Source organism: Phoca vitulina, unplaced genomic scaffold, assembly GCF_004348235.1.
Source record: "Phoca vitulina isolate PV1807 unplaced genomic scaffold, GSC_HSeal_1.0 scaffold31, whole genome shotgun sequence".
Taxonomy (NCBI): domain Eukaryota; kingdom Metazoa; phylum Chordata; class Mammalia; order Carnivora; family Phocidae; genus Phoca; species Phoca vitulina.
Window position 1 is genome coordinate 5163024 of NW_022589734.1, and position 15488 is coordinate 5178511.

At 42.5% G+C, this 15488-nt stretch overlaps 1 protein-coding gene across 1 annotated transcript; it reads right to left on the reverse strand.

Moving 5' to 3' along the window:
- Positions 1-654: 654 nt before the first annotated feature.
- Positions 655-1161, reverse strand: LOC116644885 (CCAAT/enhancer-binding protein gamma-like). The gene has a single exon (XM_032424732.1). It carries the CDS (start codon positions 1159-1161, stop codon positions 655-657), a length of 507 nt encoding a protein of 168 aa, XP_032280623.1.
- Between the last annotated feature and the right edge of the window lie 14327 nt (positions 1162-15488).

The window sequence follows — 15488 nt, forward strand, 5'->3', positions numbered from 1 at the left end:
TGTATACAATGAAGCATCTGTCCCTATTATTTCCAAAGAATTTATCAATATTCAAAATTATCTTTTCCCACCAATTTAAAATGCCAATTTTATTATATATTGAATATTTACATACACACACATACATATTCTTGGATCTGTTTCTATTACCCTTTTGATCCCAAATTATTACAGACTTTTTATAATGACAATGGTCTACTAGGTCTTCTGGATAACTGGTAGTATAAACACTCGCTCTTCCTAATCACTGTTTGTTATGCTTTTCAATTTTTTCTTGTCAGTTCTTATCCATTTTCCTTCCCAATGAAGTTGATTTTTTTTTTTAATTTTTTCCTTGGAAAGTAAGAATTCATTAAGAACATCAAGGTCCAGGGCTTTTTTTCCCCCCTCATCTATCTTAAAAATTTGTTTTATTCCCTCCCCCTCCACACACACACACAAAATTCCCTATCATTTAAAACTAGATGTTCAAATTACATGGCTAACATTTTTAGCTAGCCAGTCTTCAGTGTCCATCCTAGAAAACAACCTTCAGTGGATCTTTGAATAATAGAACAGGACAGTGTTTGGCCATTGATATGAGGGGTGAAGGTAGGTAGTCACACCTTTAACGTTCACACTAGTAGTTGTGAAGTTTGGAAGGAGCGAGGTCTACTATCCTGCATCATCAAAAGTTGTATTTTCAGTGCTACTGGGTTGCATCTTATCTGCAAGGTTGTGTGTGTGCTCAAGAAACAAATCTTTCAGTACACTTAATTCCTTGGTCAGCAATTTAATTTTTGCTTCCAGCCATTCATTCTCTTCTTTGAGCTGATTTACTCTCTGCAGTGCATCCTGTGCTTTTTGCTTGCTTTTCACAGCCGTGTTTTTCCTCTCCCTATGTTGAGGATGCTCATCACTGTTGCGATCCAGGGGCGAACTCTTTTTGCTTTGCTTGCTTGGAGGCACAGCTTTGTCCTCACCCCCAGGGCCAGCAGGCACCAGCTGAGGATGCTGTAAGTTGCTGGCATGAGCCTGAATATGAATAATACGTCTTCTCGGAGTACTGTTCTGCTGTGCTCTCTTGCTCGTTTGGACACTTTCCCTTGCTGACACAGGACAGGTAGAAATAAGGGCGAGGGGAGCAAATGGTTTCCACACTAAGCTGCCAAAAATCTTCATATGTACCTGCACCTCCAGCCCACCCACCTCCAGGCAGCCTCCACTAGGAGCGGCCCTACGAGTCCACAAGGAGGAGTTACGGTTCCCCAATGAACTTTAGAATCAGTTTATCAGGTTCTAAAAAAATGCCTGGGAATCATGGGCTTTGATTATTATTTACATTTTTAGTGTGATTTACATTTTCATTTCTGTAAGTCTTAGTTGTCCAAGTAGGTTGTACACTTCCTAAGGACAATAGTCATCTTTTTAATGATGTCTTTGACATCTCCATGATGCTTGCCTGGAATATAGAAAATGCCCAATAAGTACATATTGATAGAGTAACCAGTCCTCAGAAATTTACAACACCAGAACTTTTAAAAATATTTTTAAGCTCACCTGTCAAAAAGGGAAAGAATAGTGGATACTAGACCATCTAATTTTAAAATGTATTTTCAACAAACTCAAGTGAAATATTTTAAGATTGAAATGTTCACCAACAGTTAAATGATTCCATACAAAATACATCAGTAGATCAAATTTGGAATTAATACCAAAAGACTGTCCAAAGTCTTTTTTTATACTCTGCTTTTATTGTTATGTTCAATATTACTAAGTCTAAATAAGCCATTATTCAGTCTTTGCATTATTTTGTATTTTGTGTGTGTGTGTATATGATGAGATTTAGTAACATTGAATTCTGTTATAAGAATGTCTTCATATACAAATTTTAAAAATATAAAACCTTAAGAAAGATGAACTAGATCTATGTGGCTGATGCATAGTCCTGACTTCTTAACTGTGACTGCATCCATTTGCAGAGAAACTTAAAATATTAGAGCTGAAAGTACCCTCAGAGAGTCAGTTCCTTCACTTACCTGACAAGGAAACTGAGGTCCAGAAAAATAAGGTCAGATCATATAATTAGTTGATAGCAGAGCTGGGACCAGAATCACCTCTGGTTACTCCCACCCAAGTGATATTTCCATTGCGTTAGGCTGTAATATTGCAAATGTCTTGGCCTTTTCTCAAAACCAAATTAATTAAAAGGAAGCATGACTTGTAAAATTTTTACCCTTGTTTTGTGGTGTGGGGAGGAGAGCATCATGAAATCAAACAAACTAACATCAAAGGCCCTAAAACTCTGAAAAGATTAGTGTTTGCCAAAAGATAAACTTGCTCTTTAAAAAGAACAAGATCAGGGGTGCCTGGGTGGCTCAGTCGTTAAGCATCTGCCTTCGGCTCGGGTCATGATCCCAGGACCCTGGGATCAAGCCCTGCATCATTGGACTCCCTGTTCAGCGGGAAGCCTGCTTCTCCTTCTCCCACTCCCCCTGCTTGTGTTTCCTCTCTTGCTGCCTCTCTCTCTGTCAAATAAATAAATAAAATCTTTAAAAAATAAAATAAAATAGAAGAGCAAGATCCCTTTCAAAACAAAATGGCAGTCCACTAAAGCTATTGAAGATGATATATAATGGGCATAAAAAGTGAAAAGAGGGAGAGAGAAAACGTGGCACCACACACCAAAGATGTGACTTTCAACAAACAATGTAATGGCGGACTCCATCAGGTAACAAAGAGGGTGGACACAAAGAAAGGGAAGCCGCCAAAGGCACGTCCGGCAGGATTACAGGACAGAATGACCATATTTAGAACAACTCCGTATCTCACAGGATTTCACAAGCAATTTCAACTACTGAGATATATGTTGGTTTAAAGCATGGTATGATGAGGAGTTTCCTATATTATGCAGAAGACAGCTTTATGACCTAGTGAGCAAATCGTCCAACCCTAGGAGAAATACCCCCAATCAAAGGCAATGCAGCCAGACGGAATTCTAACCAAAGACCATGCATGCGTCATCTTGAGTCAGCTAATAATGTCTTACAAAAGATGAATGATGGTAGTTTCTTTAAATTTAGTTGAGCAAGACAGGAGTTCATAGATCCAGGCATTGCACCTCAAGTGAAAAGGAAATACTTATGTTCACTTAAAAAAAAAATACTGAGAAAAGCACAAACTCTGCTCATAAGGATGAAGTTCTAGGAAGTTCCAGAAACAATGGGTGGTGCACTAAGAGTTTCCTAACACTTGCATATTTGTCGATAAAAATGAGGCTTAGCATACCTTGATTTCTTCTTTTTCAGGTTGGGGTAAAAAAAAAAAAAAGTCTCCTCTCAAACTAGGGACAAGCTACTAAAAGTAAGCTTTTAAAAAAGAGGTAAAAGTCTTGAACAGGTGCCTCATCAAAAAGGATACACAAATGGCTAATAAGCATGTGAAAAGGCATTCAACTTTATTGTTCATCAGAGAAGTGCAAATTAAAACTTCAATGAGGGGCGCCTGGGTGGCTCAGTCATTAAGCGTCTGCCTTCGGCTCAGATCATGATCCCAGGGTCCTGGGATCCAGCCCCACATCGTGCTCCCTGCTCAGCGGGAAGCCTGCTTCTCTCTCTCCCTCTCCCCCTGCTTGTGTTCCCTCTCGCTGTGTCTCTCTCTGTCAAATAAATAAATAAAATCTTAAAAAAAATAATAAAACTTCAATGAGATTCCATTACACACCCACCAACATACATAACATTAAAAAGACAAAGTATATCAACAGTTGGTACAAATGTAAAGTACTTGAACTCTAATACAATGCTGGTGAGAATGTAAACTAGTACAACCACTTTGGAAACTTCTCTGATAGTATCTACTGAAACTGAAAACATGCAAACTCTAAGATTCAGCAATTCTATCTGGGTTTGCATTACAAATATGCACCAAAAGACATGCACAAAAATGCTCATAGAAGCATTCATTGAGCTCATTAATAAATATTATTCGTTATAGCTCCAAACTGAAAACAAACCAAGTATCCACCAACAACAGAATGGAAAAATTGCTCTATATTCATACAATGGAACACTACCCAGCAATGAAGAAGAAAAAGCTCTTGTTACCACAACATGGAGGAATCTCTCAAACTTGACTTTGAACCAAAGAAACCAAACACAAAAGAGGACATACTAAATAATTCTATTCACATAAAGTTCAAAAACAGGCAAATTTACTTCTATGGCAGTAGAAATAAGATCATGGTTACATTTTGGAGGTGGGTAGTGACTGGGAGGGGCACATGGAGGGTTTCTTTGGGTATTGATAATATTGTGATTTCAGATCCTAATTTGGATTACATAGGCATGTTCATTTGGTGAAAATTCACTGAGGTGTGAGTTTAGGATTTGCGCACTTCTCTGTAGTAGTTATACCTCAGTCAAAAATTTATCTAAAATTGGTTGCGCAGCGACATGAATGTGTGTATATATATATGTATGTGTGTGAGTGTTTGTGCGTGCACACACACACACCTCTGAAACTGTGAAAAAAATAAATTCCTTTCATTTTAAGCCAGATAGATAGATGATAGATAGATAGATAGATAGATGATAGATAGATAGATAGATAAAATGTAGCCAAACTTCATTCTTCCACACAATGTAATGATGAGAATCCCACCAGTGTAACAATGTTTCATAGTTAGTTTCATTCAGTTCCCATATCAATATTTTTTTAAATCTCAACTTAGTTTTTTATATGTATAAATCTGTCACCAAAAGTAAATATTTTCTTTTTTTAAGATTTTATTTTATTTATTTATTTTATTTTATATGCTAATCAAACATCCCGTGCACCCATCCACCTACTCACATATTCATTCAACAAATATTTGTTGAGTATCTGTATGTCCAAGGCACTCTGCTTGGTTTTCACCAAGATCACCTTATTTTTTAGAGATCTCAAAGGTTTACCTTGTAGGGAGAACATAGGATATGGGTATCCCCTGGAAAGAACTGGTGAGATATGGACAAAAGGTAGATTTCTGTGTTTCCCATTGATGTTCAATTTCCCTCCCTAACTGCTGCCTTGTGTCTGCTTCCAGAGGGCTCATTCCAGGATGGGAAGTAAGCAAGAGGAGCAGAGAACAGAGGAAGCTTAATTTCAGCCTTCATTTGGATTAGTGGACCTGTCCTCTTACTTAGGGTAATAGACAGCCTTGCGATTAGCTACATGTAAGTCACTTCTCCAAACCAGCTCTCTTCTGGGAAAGGCTCTGTAGCTGTCACAATTAGTTGCTTGTTCAACATCTGTTTCTTTCACTCACCTGTCTTCCTGCCGAGCAGAATCCTGGTTTTGTGGAAGATATCTATCCTCGTCTATTCATGTTTCAGGGGAGGCCCCAGGTACACCTTGGGCCCTAGTCCAGAGGGGAGATCCTGGGAGGTCTAAGCAATGGCAGCTCTCCCCAACCCCCTCTCCCTCAATGGCTGGTTTAAGCTGGGTTTGTTAGGCTGGTTAGTCTGAGACCAGAGGAGACTGTGTGGATGGCTTCTGGGAAATCTGCTCTCTCATACAGAAATTGTGGATCTGTGACGCCTGGGCTGCTGCAGCCCATCTAGCCACCAGCGTGGGGATGAAGCCAACATTGGGGATGGCTGGACAGAGGGAACCAGGTCTGTTTTGACATTGTGGAGCCACTGAATTAACCAGCTCTGAAGACCTACTCTGAGCCCCTTGTGTTGGAAGAGAATATATTTCCATTATTATTTAAGCCTGTTTGAGACAAGGTTTTTCCACTAGTTATACAAACTAAGGAATCCTGATTAATACAGAAACTCCATGATCAAGATTAGGAATCCCCTATTTAATTGTTTAGTGAAGTGGAATCAGGACAGAAGTGAAACTGAGGTCCCATAAAGTCTGCTTTGGGCCATTGGCCCACTAACTTACCTGTTTGCATTTAGGGTCAACAGAGGAATGCCAGGTACATTGGACTATAACACATCTATTTAGAAAGGGGCCACCCAACACACATCCTAAAGGACCTGGACTTGACAGGTCATTGTTGGAATTAGTTCCTTTTCATGAATCTTTTTCTGCTCAAGAAGAAAATTTGTCAACTTGCTCTCCCTCCTTTAAAGCCTCTTTGAAAGGAAATTGAATCTCAACATCCATTAGAGCTGGGACACGAGCCATAGCATCTTGGGGAAGCATTTAGCAATTGCCCCAGCTGCAGCCAGAGGAATGGCACCTCAGGATTCCTCCTCAGCCCCATCCTTGAACAAGCCTGGGGGCCTGGAATTAGTTTTAACAAACTCCCCAGGCGATCCTGGGATGCGCGATCCAGGGACTTACTTCGGGAAGCACTGATCTAAGACACCAAGTCTGCTGTTTCTCGGGACATAGCCTAGGGTAAAGGAAAAGTGAAGCATTGAAATCAGGGCTTTGTGATTCTTAGCTGCCTGACCTGGCCTAACTCAATTTCTTCATATGTAAAATAGGACTAACAATAGTTGGTCCCTCCACTGACTGTCCTGAGAATGAAATACTGAAATCTCCACATTCACACTTGGTCTCACCACTTTGCTTATGGTTGCATTGATTCTGTAGGCTCTTCGGGATCAGGGCTTCAACCCCTCACCCACAGGCCACAGGCTGTGCCAGCATCTGATCCCTCAGGTGGGTCCAGGCCTTCTGCAATAAATCCATCCAGCTTTTCCCTTTCTGCACATCTTCTGTTTGGTGCACACCTGGCCAACCCGGGCCCGCCTCTTAGTAAAGCAGCCTTAGGTTTCTGAACACATAGTTCATAACAATTAAAATGAGGAAAAGGGACCCTCCTACTTAGGGACTAGCACACCAGCCGCTTCCCTCCTTTGCAGGAAAGATGAAGAGAGGAAAGAAGGAGAGGAAGGAGATTGGCAACAATCAACCTCCGGCTGACTGCCAGGCAATTCTTCCTCCAACACACATTTCCTGAGCACATACTATGCACCAGATGCTGGCCAATGGCTCCAAGGAGGCCTCTGACCCCAGCCGCCCTCCTCCACCCTTCAGCTTGTAGGAATTTACTGACAGCCAGAGTCTGGAGAAGAATGTCAGAAGTTGCACTTGGCCTGGATTTCCCTTTTTCGCCTCCCTACCTGAGATCCTCTCTCCCCCAGCCTACAGGCACCAGGCAGTGACCTTATGCTGCCTCCTGGTTTGGGGCCTTGCCCTGTCCTGTTCTTCCCTGAGGGCCCTGACCGTTTGGGAATGCGCAGTTAGTGGGACAAATCACACTTCTCAGCCACTACACACTGGTGTGTTGTAAGCAGCCGTGTCCTGCTCCAAGTAGTGGAAGACAGAACTTGTTTGAAGCCTGCAAATGCCTCAGGCTTTAATGTATCCATTAGAGCTGATTCAAGGTTATTTCTGCCTTCACGTCCCTGTCAATCATTTGTGTTTCATCCTGGTCCCACAAGTGGACTTAGGGACAGCTACTCATCTGCAGTGGGAGACCCTTGTGGGCAGCCTGACGGATGCTGCTTTACGTTCCCTTTCCTCCAGTCCTCAGGGGAGGGAGAAAAACCCTTTCTATCTTGGTGATAATTAATGTAGACAAGAATGATGATGTTGGCCTTCAGCCCTCCCCCAGGTCACCTCCGTTCTCAGCCTGTCCCGATGAGGGTGACCCCTGTCCTTAAGTCTCAATGTCTACTTCATGAGGCAGGCGTTGTCATACCCATTGTATGGAGGAGATTTGCCAAATAAAGGCAGAGAGCTGTAATTAGGACTTAAACTCAAGTCTGACTCTGGCAATGACCGTGTTAGTTACTGTCTATCAATCTTTGTTTGGCTCATAACCTGGCTCAGTCTTTGTCCTCTCCTAGCATGGCTCATCACCTGGCACAGACACCATTCCCAATAAATGTGGATCCAGTGGAATGCGTGATCTTGGAGTGTTGAAGGAAAGCAAACCAGCCATCTGAAGAAATTTAGACTTTGGTATCACTTTCTGAAGGGCGTCTTTACACTTTAAAAAGGTGGAGATGTTGCCCGTTGCCCCTCCCTGCCCCTCTTCCCTGCCCCAGCGGGCACAAGGGGACCAAACGATAGTTCTCCTTTGCCCTCTTGTGAGCCAAATGTCCCACCTTAGCCCAGTGGGTCCCCCGTGAGAGGTTATCTAGGCTATCTCACTTCTCCGAGGTTCTCAGCAGCTGTAGGTCCCATGCTCTCACTTGGGGGGAATGTGAGCCAAGAGTGTCCTTGCGCCCCGCCCTGTGCGAGCTGCAGGTGCAGGGCGGTGAGCGGGCTCTGTGCGGCCACACCCGCAGCCTCTTCCTGGAGTGCGGCTCCTTCCGGTCCGCAAGGTGCTTACCAAAGGTCACCGCCTATCTTTAGCCGCTGTGACTTCACCAAGGGACGCCAGCCAACTGTGTCTTCCTGCCGTCTCAAGCCGCTTCTATATGTCATCTGACGGCTGGAAGCCAAGAGCCCTCCCCGTCCGTCTGCTTAGGATTTCCTCCTCTGTCAAAGTCAGAAACCAACCAACGGGCTTGGGCCAAGCACGCAGGGTGCAGAGGGAGGAAATGCCACCGCCGGGTTTCCCTGAGGACTCCAGCACGTACTTTTTAGCATCCTCCAACCGACACACTGCTGAGAGCTCTTTCCTCCTATTCCTTCAGAGCCGCTCAGCAGGGTGAAGGGCCCATCCTTCCCTTCATTCACTCATTCACTCATTCATCAGCCAGGCGTTTATTCATTCTCTGCCAATTCCAAGAGCATCCGTTCCCTTCTTTTTAAACCACAAACATTTAGGTCAGGCTCTTGGTTCCAGAATTTCCACTGAGTCACCACTGTGAGCCGGCAGCGAGGGTGTCTGTTCAGTTCTCTAAATCGACTTCCCTGAGTTTGGCTTCCCGCTTTGGCCATTTGACCTTGACCTGATTGATTTCACAGAAGCCGCTGGAATTAGGCAGGAAACAGAAGGCTCCAAGGGGGAAGGTGGCTTAGCTTCAGAAGAGCTGCCCAGGGTGTGCGGCTGAAGCAGGTTTGCCTCTGAATGCGAGTCTTTGTCCTCTCCTAGCATGGCTCAGGGCGGGACTGAGAGTGCATGCCTGGCCCTGTGGCCCCATGAAGGCAGGAGGCTAACAGGTTACCAGGACTTTTGGCTGGAAGCGGGAGTCGCTGGTGTGTGGCCTTCAGGCTTGGCTCCCACCCCTGCTGCTCGCTCCCTCGGAATTCTCTTCTGGACTTGAAGATCTATGAGCAAAAGGAGAAAACACATAATTCTGTTCTTCTGTTTCTCTAGCGTAAACATCCTTTTTCTTGGGTTCTTTTTTGGGAGCAAAACAAAATGGAAAGGAAAGAAAGCCAAAAGCAGCAACACCCAGGGCTAAATTGTAGGCCTGAAAAAAACAAACAGGGAAGTCTGTGCGGCTATCTCTGTGAGGGCTGTGTGATTTTGAACAAGTTATTTCACTTCTCTGGGCCTTATGCTACTCAGAAGATTCATCAGTGCTGTGGTAAGGAATAGCTGCGTGTGTGTGTGTGTGTGTGTGTGTGTGTGTGTTCCTTGATTTATATAGTCCTTATATTTCTGAGCCTGCTTACACTAACAACATAAAGAGCCCTAAAGGTACTCAATAATGCTGTCCCACCATGCTGTGGGCAGTACTGTGGTATTGCATTCAAGGAGCCAAGGTTGCTATTGGTTTCTATTTTTCCAGAAAGTTAACAGGAAACACTGAGTTCTATTGTTAGGTGAACCTTTTCCTTTTCCAGTGGGGCAAATTCTCCAGGCGCACACCCAGCAGAAGGCATGAAGTCCCTGGCTTTGCCCGTGGAGATACCAGCACCCTTTGGGATAGCTCCCAGAGTTTTTTCTCTCTCTGTTCCCCAGCAAGAGGAGAGAGGAGGGTTTCTTACTCAGCAATCAACAGAAATGAGGCAAATAAGAGATTCTTCAAAAAAAAAAAAATATACTCCCACTTTCCAGGAAGAAACATTATTTGAAACTTGTCATTCAACTATCTGCTTTCCATCTTGATTCAGGTACCACGAATATGAAAGAGCCAAGGCAGGTGTAAGCAGGAGAAGAAAGACAAAGAGGGAAGGCTCAAACATTAGAATATGCAGATCAGATAGCACTAAGTAAGATTTACTCCTGAATGCCAGCAAGCAGGACAACGGTATGGTAAATACATATCTTGCCAAGAAGCACAACGTGTCTTATGTCTTACGGATATTATTTCATTCTTCACAGATCAGTGTATTCTCGGTTGAGTGTGGGGATGAGGAGGGGAGCATGTAACAGTCCCCTCGGAGTTTTTCAAACCTCACACACTAGTCACCCGTTTCCTTACCCTTTTGCAGAGATTTTGGTGCCCTCCTATGTGAGAGCCGTTGTGCCTTTTAGGGACATTCTCCCAAAGATAACCCATGGTACTTTCATACTATTAGTGGATCAAAGCATAGAAAAATGAAATTCTGCCACTTCCCACCAATCAAGCTCTTCTCCAGGCCAGACCCCAGCCCGGTGATGGAGCCTTGACACCAACCCCCAGGCTTACCAGTGTTTATGAATTTGATCCTTTTCATTTAATTAAAAGAAATCATTTAAACGTACAGGGAACATTAAGTCATTGGTAGCCATGGGAGACCAGGAAGTCATGGATAATTGATATCTACTGATAATCCCCAAACCTCAATTGGATCAGTGATTTTTAACTCCCCCTCCAAAAAGGCTTTTATTGGAGCTGCTAATAATGTCGCTACTTTGGCTGGTTTGCGCCCTATCTCTTATCCTTGTCTCAGTCCATCTCCCAGTGGAAGCGCTAAGTATTGAAAAGACCCATGGGCAGATAGCCAGTGAAGGAAGTAGTTCAATATCGCACAGCACAGAATAATTGAGTTGCTATATATGTGTGTGCCATTTCAAGTACAACTAATACAAAAAAATCCAGATCTTAAAACCTACAAATAAGTGCACGATGAGTACTACAAACATGTGTGTATTACAAACAGATGCTTGCTTCATAGACAGACTCACCATGAGATTCCCAAGGCCAATGGTTATTAATTTCTGTAGGTTCTCAGATTCTTCTGAGAAATTAAAGAAAGCTATGGACCCTTTCCTCAGAAAATTGCATTCACACATTTATGCACAAAATTTCACTTACAGTGTTGGGGGTTTCACAGAACTGCTCAACCGCTTGTAGATACAATGAGAAATGTTAGGCTTAGTGTGAAGAATAAATCTTGTTTCTTCTATGTTTACAACCTATAAGAAAGAATAGTATACAATGTAAGACTGACTGTGTTAAGGATTATAATAAAAGATGTACAGTGCATCAGTAAAAATGTATACATAATCTAATAACATATATTTTATCAGGTAGGATGGACAGGTATTAACCAAATCTGTCCATCTCAGAGACTATAATATCCTTATAAAAATTACTGCAGGGCGCGGTGCCTGGGTGGCTCAGTCAGTTAAGCGTCTGCCTTGGGCTCAGGTCATGGTCCTAGGGTCCTGGGATCGAGCCCTGTGCTGGGCTCCCTGCTCAGGGGAAAGCCTACTTCTCCCTCTCCTCCCTGATTGTGTTCTCTGTAGCTATCTCTGTCTCTCTCTCTCAAATAAATAAATAAAATCTTAAAAAAAATTACTTCAAAAATATATACCTGTTATAAATACCTGAAATCTATTGGGAACTTCTGCATAGTGACATAAGAGGGCAGTGTAAAGATCAATTATTTCTGACAAGAACAGGGTAGTCAAAAATGACATCACAGAGAAGGTGACATTTAAATGGAGCCCTGAGTGTGACTTGAAAAGAATTTTAATAGGTGAGAAGACACAACATTAATGTGTTAGGAATTGTGACCAACAGAAGATGAACCAGCAATAAATATTCTGCCTCTCTGGAACTGAAAGTCATTGGCATTTATTAAAATTTAGAAGCACATCAGATGCATAGGTGATGGGTCTATTTGAAAGGTGTTTTCTCCTGCCTTGGCTCATATTCTTTTAATTTCACCTACAGAAATGTGTTCCCTCCTCGAAAGGGGTCTTTGCAAACTCCATCTGAAATGTTTGTTGGCCCTCCAGGCCTTGGCAGTGATGGTCTCCCCCTATAGCAGGAGATTGAAGTAAAAAGCCAAGTCAACAAAAGTGCACACGTACGAACTGCCAAAACCTGACCCCAGCCCAGGGAAAGAAGGTTGAGATGTACCAAAGAGTAACTGCAGTTTCAGAGGGACATGATGCCTGGTCAGGGGCATCAAAGATGGAGAATTTCACTTTGCAAAAGCGGGTACTAGACAGGCTCAGCCTTTATAGTGTTTTGCACAGAATAGCCTTGCAAAAATTATTTCTTAAATAAGTGAAAATTATAGCTGTAAGGAATTCCCAAAGTTAAACTCTTTACCCTTCGCTTAACAATGGGAACTGGAATTACTTGGTCATCTGTTCTTGTTTTTGTTTTTATCAAAATTCTGTTATGAATATGTAGACCAGGTGTTTTTAAAAATTAGATCTGTTTGAAATTAGAACTGTTTCTGTTTCAAACAAAATCTAATATAAGACTTCTATAAAAAGGGGAAGCTGCTCTGGTTACAGCAGAGTAGCTCAGCAGGAGTGGGAAAGGGAAGCAGGACCCACCACTCAGCCCTCCCCCAGTATGGGAGCCATGCACCAGCAGCAGCAGCATCACCTGGGGGCTGATGAGACTTGCAGCATCTCAGGCTTCACCCCAGACCTACTGAGTCAGAATCTGCATTTTTATAAGATCCCATGTGATTCAAATGTACATAAAAGTTTGTAAAGCTCTGCTCTAATGGAACTTCAGCCTTGTGTTGTATGATGTTTATCAGTGGAAAAGATAGACCAGAGGTTGAGGTTATTTTCATTTTGACATGGAAATAAATCACAGGTGGCATTATTGTCTCTGGAAATTTATGAAGCACAGAGGGACCCCATGATAGATGATTCCCTGCCAAAGATGGGAGTAGGTAAGTCCCTCTGAATACCCTCAGGCCCGGCTGACTTTGCAGGAGTCACCAGGAGACACAGTACCTTGCCTCTGATGCTTAAACTCTGCTGCTAGACCTCTTCCTTGGTGGTCCCATCCTCCCCATTGGAATCACTGAGCCCATTTCAGAAGCAGCAATCTACCACTTCCCCCCAGCCCACAATGGGCAACCACAATGGTGCCTTTAAAGACGCTGGCATCCCTGTCACCCATGTATTTCTCTGGGACATCCTGGGGACAAGGCAGATGAGCAAGTTAATAAATCCACTCCAATAGTCCTATCTCCTTGTGTTTGTATGCTTCTTTTGAATATATTTAAGAATTTCTGGCATCTTCACTTAATTTCTACCGACATTTTTGTCAATTAAACAAGCAAGCAGAATCATCCTCATCCCCAGCTATTCAAGAATCTAAAATCTCAAATAGGTGTACCCATATTGATATATTTTACCCCCAAATCACAGTGGGACTGTGATCCTGAGGTCCCTAAAGCTAAAATAGTTCTAGGCACCCCACCAAGGTCCTACTTGATTCATATCACCAAACAAACAAATAACCCCCCCCCCCCCCAACTAACCAACACAACAAAGAAACAAGCCAACAAAACTTTTTGGCCTGATGGTGAGAGGCCTTCCCACTGACACTGAGGACTCACATCACTATTCGGGAGTCATGGCCTCTTACCCATTTCCGGGGGCAGTTCAGAGACAAAAAAAGAGGAATGTGTTACCTTTGAAGAAAAATGCTGCAAAAGCACCACGAGTGCACAGTATTCATCTTCCCTTTGGCCATCTTGAAAAGGGGACTCTGGGCATTATGAAGTTAACTATCCTGTCATTGAATTCTGGCTCTAGGCTAATGTGGATGCCTGGGGGCCAGGAATGCCCCTGTTGTTTACCAGATAGACGGGGACTTACAAAGTTTACCCAATAAAATGTTTCAGATCAAGTATGTACTACTGAGTTCTCAATGCATTCTTGAAGTCATCTGTAGTTATTGTCCTAGTGCCTGGGCTGTGTATTTGAAATAGGCATTTTGTCTCTGACCTGAGGAGTGAGGGTTATTACGGCAGGAAGACCCAAGTGGAAGCCTATGGAACTACCCCTCCTCCAACTAAAACAATCAATCAAAGGCAAGATATCATCCAAGGGGAAGTTTCAAAGAAGATTACCACTTGAAAGATGCAGGAGTGAGGATTCCTATCACATCCCCTTTCAAATCACTGTTGGCCTGTGTAGAAGACAGATATATGCCTTGGAGAACAACAGTGGGCCATTGTAAAATCAATCAAATGGGGATTTTAATTGCAGATGCTATTCCAGGTATAGACTATTTATTGGAGCAAATCAATTTAACTGCTAGAACCTGGTATATAGCTATTATTGATCCAGAAAACACTTCTTCCTTTTACCATAAACAGAGAATACCGAAACCATTTTTATTTCACCTAGCAGAGATAATAATACACTTTCACTGCCTTACTCAAGACTACATCCCTTCTGTCCCTCTGTGTCCTGTTTAATCTGCAAAACACTTCACCACTGATCCACTACATTGATTATATAATGCTGATAGGACAGCCAGAAATAGCAGGTACCTAGATACCTTGATATGATATATGTGTATTGGAAAGTGGGAGATAAGCTCCATAAAAATGTTAGAATATGGTGGTTTAATCAAGTTTCTAATGTACGGTATAGCCTTCTGGGGCATGATAGGATATCCCCTTCAAAATATGAAATACAAGTTCTGTGTTTTGCATCCCCATCATTAATAAAGAGGTGTAAAGTTTGGTGAGTATCTTTATATTATGAAAATAACTTATATAGTTGTACTAATCCAACTAAGGTATTGGGTAACCACAAGGTTGCCAGTTTCAAGTGGGGAAGAGAAGTTTTTTCCAGCTGGTTAATGCTACAGTACAAACAGCTTTGTCACTTGGAACTTATGATACAGTATCTCAGAATGTCTGTAATAGAGCACGGCTACATCGAGCCTGTAGCAAGACCTGGTGGAGGAAAGTATCTCAGGTCCCTCCGGTTTAGAATAAATCCATTTCTGTCCCTTTGAGAAGCAGCTCTCGGCTTCCTGCTAGTACCTTTTAGAGTCTGAATGCACATGAAACTTCAGCTGCACATCATGAACTTGCTTTGACCTATGAATCCACCAGTCAGTCATGTCCAAAAGTACTTTGTCATCAGTAGCAGTGAAATATCCAAATTGGACCTGAGCTAGTCCTGAAAGTATAAGTAATTTGCATTCACAAATGGTATCTTATCCCATGGCATCTGGTCCTGCAGTATCGTCATCCCTCTTTCAACCTACACCTATGGCCTCATGTGATATAACAGAGGACCAGATGACTGAGGAGGAAAACTCAACCTTAGTTCTTTTTTTTTTTTTAAATTTTTTTATTGTTATGTTAATCCCCATACATTACATCATTAGTTTTAGATATAGTGTTCCATGATTTATTGTTTGTGCATAACACCCAGTGCTCCATAGAGCACA

Bases quoted from the DNA above. Each gene is read 5' to 3' on its own strand.
- LOC116644885 (XM_032424732.1), bottom strand. From the start codon at position 1,161: ATGAAGATTTTTGGCAGCTTAGTGTGGAAACCATTTGCTCCCCTCGCC.